At 56.4% G+C, this 9,938-nt stretch overlaps 1 protein-coding gene across 1 annotated transcript in view; it reads left to right on the forward strand.

Annotated features, from left to right (window-relative positions):
• Nucleotides 1-7,614, forward strand: part of LOC118785205 (forkhead box protein O6-like) — a 34,444-nt gene extending 26,830 nt beyond the window's left edge. The window contains exon 2 of the mRNA XM_036539786.1: nt 5,373-7,614. Coding sequence (XP_036395679.1) covers nt 5,373-7,145 — 1,773 coding nt within the window. The 3' untranslated portion in view covers nt 7,146-7,614. The remainder of the gene's footprint in view (nt 1-5,372) is intronic.
• The last annotated feature ends 2,324 nt before the right edge of the window (nt 7,615-9,938 follow it).

The raw sequence follows: 9,938 nt of genomic DNA on the forward strand, positions 1-9,938 counted from the left end.
CTGCCGAGTCCTTTCTCTTCCTTCAAAGGGACGAGCGCAGCCGTGACATCAGTCATGGGAAGGGAATATTTAGGCGCGGCTAATTTCCATCAATAGCCTGCAGACAGGCTTAGCTGACAAAACGCATTCCCACACTCAACAGAGATCCTTACATCAGGTCTCCCCGCCTGCGGGAAAAAAAGAGGAAAAAAACACTCCACAATAAATATGGTTAGCGCGTTTCTCCTCCTCCTCCTCTCTCCCCCACTCATGCCTATCAAACGCAGGGCGTAACGAGGTACACGGTGACAGAGCGTAATGATTCCTGACTGTACGCGGTGGATTAATAAATATCGGTTAAGTGCGGAGAGCTTTGGCGGTCTCCGCTGAGCGAGGCGGTACCTTTTGTGTGGTGGAGTTGTTTGAATTGGGTGAGTGGGCTTCTTTTTGTTCCCCTCTCGGGCTGAGACTCCCTCTTGTCAGGCAGCGCCTTTGTGAGAGTGCGCACTCTACAAGATGGGCCTAATAGTTTGACCCCTTTCTTCTCCTGGCTTGGGGCCTGGGCTTCAAAATGGGCCAGGGGGAAGGGGGACGGGGGTTTGGGGGTTTGCATGTTTGGGGGGGGTGGTGGTAGATTCATAGCAGGGCATCCTATTGTGCAGGGAGGAAAGTTCTCACACTGCCCCCCCCTCAGCGCGCGCAAACACACACACACACACACACACACACCCGGCCACCCCGCCCCCTCCCCAGCTGCCCCCTGTGCCAGCCGGAGACGCCCACACAGACGGCCTACCCCGCTGACACCCCCCGGCCAGCAGCATGCCAGCGCATGGGCACGGCGCCCCGGAGGGGGGCGGGGGGACCGCGGGGGGGCCGGCGTGGCGTCAGCCGAGCGCGCTCACCCTGCCAGAAAGCGGCCTGGCACAGGGTATTGTCATGCTGATGAAGGCGTTGCTGAGGGGAGCCGGCCTCCTGGCTGCAGGAGGGTGTGGAGGCTGAGGTGTCTGGATTGTTTCGGGAGATGCCTCATCGGGACCAGGGGGGCGAGCCGGGTGTCTCCGTACTCTGGGGAGAGATGATCTGTGGGGAGCAGTAAGATGTGGGGGGGGTTGACTAAACTGACCTTGGGCTTTCGATTAGAGGTGGCGTCCGTGACCAATTTGTGGGATTGATTTCAGAAACTGTGCCAGTCTCTCTCATTCGGGAGAGAAAGTGAACAGGTGTGTGTGTGTGTGCGTGTGTGTGTGCGTGTGTGTGCGTGTGTGTGCGTGTGTGTGCGTGTGTGTTTGTATGTGTGTGTGTGTGTGCGTGTGTGTGCGTGTGTGTTTGTATGTGTGTGTGTGTGCGTGTGTGTGCGTGTGTGTTTGTATGTGTGTGTGTGTGTTTGAGGAACATGGGCTGGATCTGAAATGCCTGGGCCGGGGGCTGGAAGGTCATGCCTGCCTGAATTGAAAATAATCGAAAACAGGAATCACCTCCGTCCCGTGACTCGAGGCTGTCTGTCACATGAAGAGGGAGAGTCTGACGCGGGACCCCACCCCGGTGCCCACGACAGCGTCTGCTGTCAGGCCGTGGGCTCGAAAGGTCGTAATCTCCGCAGCTCAGGACGGGGAGGGCTTAGCAGGGACCTGTTCTGGGAGACTGAGGGCGTCAATCAGATCCCCGGATCACAGGCCGCTAACGAAACCTACGCGGGAGAGAGAGCTGGCCGGCCACCCTCCCGCTGCCCCGCCCTCCCTCCTGGTGCCCCGCCCGTCCGCCCGCCTGCTGCCGAATGACGGCCCGGTTTATGGATTTTGTCAGAAGTGTGTGTAAGCAGACTGGTGTTGTGTGGTAACGCAGGAAACGGGAGGATCTGATTTTACGGGCTGTGACACCGGTTCTGCCGCGTGTTCTAATAGGAGCGGGCACTGTCTCCGCTCATTAGCTGAGCCAAAGCTGCTTTCTCGAGAGTGTCGGGGGGGGGGGGGGGGGGGGTCTCGGACTAATGCAGGGCCTGTTGCCGGGCAGCGTGGCAGGGTGCGGATTTGAACCCGCAATCTCCTGCTCTCCAGCAGCGAGGAGCTAGGTCTTTCTCTGAGGAGCCGAGGTGTTGGGTTTTTTTAAAAACCAACTCCTCGTGAAAAATCGTCTCCTTTAAAAGGAGACCGCACGTGTCCTCCGCCGACAACCCTGCTCCCCCCCCCCGCCAAAGACAGTCATGCGGCTTTATAACTGCCCACTCCCAGCGCCCAGAAATCCTCCCCCCCCAGCCCCCACCCCCCTCCCACGCACGTCCACACCCCAGCCAAGCGCAGTTTGGGAGACACCCAGCTGGGAGTGCCCCCGAATTAACCGGGATTAGCCCGGATTGTCTAGGATTACTTGGGATGGAGTGGGATTAACTGTGATTGCCAGTTTCTGGGGGTGTTAGGGGCACGGGGGTAACCGCACCGCCACTGATTCAGACGGCAGGCGAGACGGGCCGAGAGGACCGCTGCCCACACAGAGACGCTGGCGGGGTATTTATATCCCGACCTGCGCGGGGCTGCCGGGGGATTGCGCAACTCTGCGTCTGCAGGAAGAGAGGCAGACAGGAGGAGGCCAGGCAACATACAACACGTCAAACACAATCTCCCAAATCTCAGAGCGACAGGCGTCAGGGGGAGAGGGGGGTGAAGGCAGGGGGTGAGGGAGTAAACCCATCCCGTCCTGTCCACTGTGGAAGAGGTCAGTCTTAAGAGGCCAGTGTGTAGGGGCATCGGGGGCGCTGGTTATTGGGGGGGCACAGGTCTCTGAAGGGGACAGGTAGCCGCCTGCAGCGTGCGATGCACGGCTGGGCCGGGGTGGGGTGTGCATCAGGTCGGAGGATGGTTGAGTCTCGCGGGTGGATCCCTGGTGGATCAGTGCAGACTGGTTGTCTGGATGAAAGGATGTTTCAGCATCAAACAGCATCACAATCCAACCCCGCCTCCCTCCCCCTCCCCAGTCAGATGTGCATGCACACACACACACACCCGCACACACATGTTCACGCATATACATACACGCTCACATACATGCTCACATACATGAACACATACAAACACTATGTATATAAACATACATACATACATACATATATATATATATATATATATATATATATATATATATATATATATATATATATATATATATATACATATACATTGACTCTCATGAACACCCACTCACACATGTACAGTCACACCACACACTTACACATACACGCACACACTCACACTCACACGTATACTCAGGCATGCACACACACATACACACAAACACGCACACACACACTCACACGTATACTCAGGCATGCACGCACACATGCACTCAAACACGCGTGCACACACACTCACACTCACACGTATACTCAGGCATGCACACACACAAACACGCACGCACACACACACACACACACTCACACTCACACTCACACGTATACTCAGGCATGCACACACACATACACACAAACACGCACGCACACACCCCTGTTTTATTCCTCCCTCCCATTTACTCTGTCACCATGGTAACTGACAGCGGCTGCATGATGAGAGAAAGAAACCTGTGAAGGTGCTGTTTTCAGGTCACCTGACGCAGGTCGCTTCCTTTGTGTCCCGCTGCACGACATCACCGCTCGCCAAAGACGTTTAAGGCATACGGGCGCACCGAAGCGGCCAGCTCGGTGCGTCTGAGGACGTCACAGTCAGAACGCGCGTGTGTGGTTCACGAGGTCTCACAGCTGTGTCAGAGCACCTCCTAAAATTCCCAGAGCCCGGCTGAGGAGGGGGTCTGTGCGTTTACCTGCTCCACATACTGTGCTGTGGGGACACAAAGTTAATTTACCTCCCTCCCTGCGTCTCCCAGCGGTAATTGGTCCTTTTACAAAGCTGGCTGTGCTCTGGAGTCAGGAGCTATAACAGCCAGCAGAAAGAGCCACGCGCAGCCTCTTTCCTTTCCTTTCTTTTCTTTTCCTTTCCTTTGCTTTCCTCTCCTTTGCTTTCCTTTCCTCTCCTTTCCTTTCCTCTCCTTTGCTTTCCTTTCCTTTCCTCTCCTTTCCCTCTCTTTCACTGTGTAGCAGGGCAATCTGAGCCTCGAAGTGGAGTACAGTGAAACACACGCTCACCCATCGTGTACATTAATTAGCGGCTTTTCTCCTTAACGAGGAAGTGAGGAATGAGAGCATCGGAATTAGATGCTCGGTGGGCCCTGCCGGAGAGTGAGTGAGTGTACAAGTGAGATACTGTGTGAATGAGTGAACACTGTGTGAATGAGCGAGTGAGTGAGCTGGTGAGTAAATAAATGAGTCATGGAACGAGTGAGCAAGCGAGCGAGTGGCGGGTTGATTGAATTGAGTGAAGTGAGTTAGTAATTACATCCGTGAGTGTGTGTTGGTGAGTGAGCCAATGGGCGAATGAATGAGTGAATAAGTGAGTGAGATAGTGAGTAAATAAATGGGTCATTGAGCGAGTGAGCAAGCTGGTCGGTGACTGATTGATTGACAAAAGGAGTTGGTGAGGAATTACATGCGTGACCGGGTTAGTGAGTGAGCTGATGAGGGAATGACTGAGTGAGTAAGTAGACTGCAGTAAGCAATAGAGATGGAGAGCTGGAGAGAGAGGATGAACAGGAGAGAGAGAGAGAGAGATGGACAAGGCCAGGCAGAAAGTGAGAGAGAGACAGGGGGATGAGGACAGGAGCAGCCATAGAGGGAAGGGGGGGGGGGCAGGGGAAGGCTGGTCTCTGAGTGCTTGGCTCTATCAGCCCATTAGATGCCTGTCTTTAAGCTGTGAGAGAGTCGGCCGGCGCACTGCCAGACTGGCATCAGCATCAAACACGGCAGAAGCCGATCCGCACCAAACAAGGGATGAGCTGACAGCCACACCGGTGCAGAGAGGGAGAGGGCCTCCCCTTCACACTCGCTCCCCCGAGAGGCTGAGACGTGGGTGGAGCTCAACTGGAGAGGAGCAAGGCAGACCTGAGCCTGATTTCAGTCCCACGGGCTCCCACCTCCCGGACTTCAGATCTGGCTGGGTTTTCCTCGCGCCTCCCAACACCTCCCCCACCTCCCACCCCCACTCCATCTTGATTCTCTTTTTTCTTTTTTTTTTTTTTGTAAATTTAAATTTGGCCGTCTGCCTAGATTTAGTATTTAAAGAGCCCGGGATCAATAGACTGAGAGCCAATAGACTGAGAGCCGGTAGACGCGTGTAAATCTTCCCTTAACCTTCCTGACGGTCTGAGCGAGTTCACAGCGGCCTGCCCCACCATGCGGCCCTCGTCCCGAGCCCCAAATCGATTGGCCGCGCCACACTAATGCTTGGGCAGGCCTCCCGGAACCGCCGCTCTAATGGAGTATGTCTCTCTCTCTCTCTCTCTCTCTGCAGAACTCCATCCGCCACAACCTGTCACTGCACACGCGTTTCATCCGGGTGCAGAACGAGGGAACAGGGAAGAGCTCCTGGTGGATGCTGAACCCGGAGGGCGGCAAGGCGGGCAAGGCCCCGCGGCGACGGGCCGTCTCCATGGACAACAGCACCAAGTACCTGAAAAGCAAGGGCCGGGTGAGCCGGAAGAAGGCGGCGGGCCGCCTGGGTGCGCTGGGGGCGGGGCCGGGGCTGCAGGGGGGGTCCCCCGAGCAGGGCAGCCCCGCCGGGAAGGGGGCGGCAGGCGGAGCGGGCGGGGCAGGCGCCGGTGGGGGCGACGAGTTCGACGCCTGGACCGAGCTCCACTCCCGCGCCAGCTCCTCCGCCTCCACCCTCAGCGGCCGGCTCTCACCCATCCTGGCAGAGGGGGAGATGGAGGAGCCGGACGAGGGGGGCGGCGTGTCCTGCTCCGCCTCCCCCCGCCTCTATCCCAGCCCCTCCAGCGCCCGGTCCCCTGCCCTGGGTGCCGGCGGGCACTGCCCGTCCGTGGAGCTGCCGCAGCTGGCCGACCTGACGGGCGCCATCAGCCTGGAGGAGCGGCTGATGGAGGACGGCTTCCGCCAGCCGCCCCGCCACAAGCGGCCCAGCTTCCCGTACGGTGCGGGCGGCAAGGCGGCGGCCTCGTACTGCGGAGCGGTGTACGGCCAGCCCGCCTTGGGCATGCTGCGCCACCACTCCCCCATGCAGACCATCCAGGAGAACAAGGCCGCCAGCTTCCAGGCCGGCATGCGGGCGTACTCGGGCGGAAACGCCCTTCAGAGCCTGCTCAGCAGTGGCCCGCAGTACTGCGGGCCCGAGCCCGAGCCGCACGGCATGATGGCTCCTTCTAGCAACGGGGTGGGGAACCACAGCCATAACCACAACCACCACCCCGGGCACCACCACGGTCACAACCCCACACACAACCACAACCCAAATCACAACCCCGCACACAACCACAACTCCACACACAACCACAACCCCACACACAACCATAACCCAACACATAATCATAATCCTACCCACAATCACAACCCAGCGCACAACCACAACCCCACACACAACCATAACCCCACACACAACCATAATCCAACCCACAATCACAACCCCACACACAACCACACCCCTCCCCATAGCCACAACCCCAGCCAAAACCATAGCCACATGCATGGTCGCCCCCGGCAACAGGCGCTGGCCCCGCGGGTGAGCAGCGGACTCCTGCAGCCCTACAGCCTGAAGGCGCCCGACCTGTACAGCCCCCCCGCCCACGCCCACCTGCCCGGCTCCACCGCGTTGCCCCCCAACCCCGCCGGCATGCTGGGGGTGCCGCAGGACTCCTGCCACCTGGCCACTGCCCCCCACCCCCGCCACCAGCCCTACCATGGGGGCCACCACCAGGGCCTGGCCGACGCCAGGCACACACACTACCACCACCACCCCCAGAGCGGCGGCGGAGGGGGCGGGGGCGGCGGCGGTTACCACGGCTACCACCACCCCTACCACCCGCACCACCCCCTCGAGCGGCTGCCGGCCGACCTGGACCTGGACATCTTCCACGGCAGCCTGGACTGCGACGTGGAGTCCATCCTGCTCAACGACTTCATGGACTCCGAGGAAATGGACTTCAACTTCGACTGCTCGCTGTCGCAGGGGGTAGGCGTCGGCATGGGTGTCGGCATGGGCGTGGCCATGGGCGTGGGCGGCCTGGCCGGACCCCCGCAGGCACACAGCAACCAGAGCTGGGTGCCGGGCTGACCCCCCGCCCCACACCCCCCCACCGTCCCCGAGAGACTTTACCCACGATCCCGTGCGGCAGGCGCCAGCAGGGGCACGGCCCCCCCCACCCCGGGACTAACGCGCTCAGAGCGCTGCTTGACTGTGATTCCTTGGGTGAAAAGAGAGAGATAAAAAAACAAACAGACTAATCAATCATGCAGTCCAACTGTCCAAATCATGTCTGCGCCTCCCTCCCCTCCCCCTCCCCGATCCAGTCCCATCTCTGTTGTGAAACGTGTCACCCCCAACCCTCCAAGCCCCCCTGTCCTCTTTCTGGTTTTGCGTCCTTTTGGTCGAATCGCTCGTGCCGTGATGACAATCTGAGATGTGTGACCGCCGCCAGCCATTGCCTTTGTCCCCTGCAGTCTGACCTGAGCTCTCATGCACTTTACACGCCTCTGACGCCCCGAGGAACATCCCCTAACCCAGCGACAAGGGTGGGGGGGTGGGGCACACATGCACACGCACCCACACACACACACACACACTCACATGTGCACACACCACACGTGCGCACACACACACTCGCTCTCTCTCACACACAAATGTGGCAAAATGCACCTCAAAAAACTAAAATCACTAACATCAGTTACAACACCTCGTAAAAGTACCTGCTTTCTGGGCACCTCTTTGCTGCGTGGGTGCGTGGTGGGGTTACGGGCGGAGTTTGGGGGGTTAATTCCATTCTGCGCCCCGTATTAGGGTGTCTGTATCGGGGTGCCTGTGTGGGGAGTGTCTCCTCGCCCTGGAGATTAGCGATGCCCCCCCCCCCCCCCGAACTGAGCCACCCATCCCTCACCAGGCCATCAGTGCTGCGTGATTGAAATTCAGCATCTTGCTTTTAATCTCTAAAGTGATACAGCAGTGATGTATCATTATTGCAAATTTAATGCAGCCGTGCCCCCCCCCACCCCTCCACCCTCCCCACTTCGCCCCCTTTGGACTCACTAACCTAATGTGTTGAGTGAAGGGGATGATTAACGCCAAGCTGTCCTACGGCAGAGGCACCAGCGTCGCCCTGTTCGTCCGGAGAGGGCGAAGAAATTAAGCATGTCCTCCTAACGCAGGGGCAGGTCCCCCCCACGGCCCCCCCCTCCCCGTACCCCTCCCCCCCTCGCCCCCCCCATTCGCGATGGGCTGTGCGTCTTAAATAGGTCGTGTAGTGCTCCATCCTCTGTCCTGTTTCCTTCATGACCACATCTTCCATTAAAAAAAACAAAAAACAAAAAAAGCTTCTCTGCCTGGGTCCAATCGGTGCTGCGGGTTCAGCCGCGTTTTCCGTCGCGGTTTTTTCCCGCTTCGATGTGTCTCACGGCCTCAGGCGCACAGCGCACATCAACTTAAAAAATATATAAAACGAATAAAAAAAATGGAAAAAAAAATTTACTACGAAAAAATGCAATCAGCTGATGGTGTTGACGTGATCTCTGTCGGACAGGGTTGGTCTTCTCATACTTCCCCTCGATCTTTATTTCACCGTTGTTCTTTCTTCTCGTCGTTGTTGTTGTGTTTTAAAAAAAAAGCAACAGAAAAAAATGAACAAAAAAAAGAGGAATCAGGATAGTTTGCTTCACTGGAGGTCACTTTGGCAGGGTGTGTGTGTGTATGTGTGTGTGTTTTAACCGCCCAGTGAAGAGAGTGAAGGGTGGCATCAGAGCCCCACTTTCATACTGTGACCCCCCCCCCCCACCCCCGCCTCGTTCCCTGGTAACGCCACACTGTGTGTGTCAGTTGTGACCCAATAGCTCAAGCTACCGCACTCATGTTCTGCTTAACCCCCTGACAAAAAGCGCCCCCCCCCCCCCCCACCGCACCCCCCACCCCCCAACCCTCCACCCCCCTGCACAGCCGAGAGAAGAGGAGACGCTTTCTTTAGGCAGTTGGTTCCTCTGTGGCTGTCTGAAACGGGACCAAAAGCCGAGTACGGCGTGGGTAGTTACTGCACGGTTCGGTCTGACCATCGCTCTGAAACTTCAGCGGTGGTGTTAGCCTGGAGATGATGAGGGGTGTTAGCACTTAACTTACAGGACAACCCCCCATCGAGTTTTCATTGCCTACCTGGGGAAATTGTAGGATACCTGGGGAAATTTTAGGATATGTAAGGAAATGTAGGACAACGGGGGCAAATGTGAGATCCACAGGCTCGCCAGTCAGATGAGCTAAAAAGAGAGTGGTACAGAGAAATTATTACAAAAGACACAGTGAAGGCAGCCCTGGTATTTACATGCTGAACTATATATATATATATATATTTACATAATATATACAGTAGACATATATTTATTAATGAAAAAGATGGGTCTTTTGACTTTCTGAGTGTGGTAGCATCCTTTGTACCCAAATTCCCTCTTTCTGTCCTGTCTTTGTTACTGAATCACACTTCTCTTATGTTTTAATGACCTTTTATTTTGTACAAAATCTATATTGAGAATATTGTATAATAGTTTTTAACTAAAAATATCAGTTCCATTGTTTTATTTCTTTTTTTTAAGAGAATGTATCTCATCATCTGGTGACTGTTAAATAAATGAAAAGAGCTGGATTCATGTGTGTGTGTGAGTTTGTGCGTGTGCGTGTGTGTGTGCGTGTGCATGTGTGTGTTTGTGTCTGTCTGTCTGTCTGTCTGTGTGTGTTTGTGTCATGTGTGTGTATATGTGTGTGTGTGTGTGCATGTGCGTGTGTTAATTCCACCCTGTGTGTGTGCATGTGTGCGTGTGTTTGTGTGTGTGTGCGTGCGTACGTGTGTGTGCAGATTTGTGTGTGGTGTTGTGT

Source organism: Megalops cyprinoides, chromosome 10 (assembly GCF_013368585.1).
Source record: "Megalops cyprinoides isolate fMegCyp1 chromosome 10, fMegCyp1.pri, whole genome shotgun sequence".
In the NCBI taxonomy this organism is placed as follows: Eukaryota; Metazoa; Chordata; class Actinopteri; order Elopiformes; family Megalopidae; genus Megalops; species Megalops cyprinoides.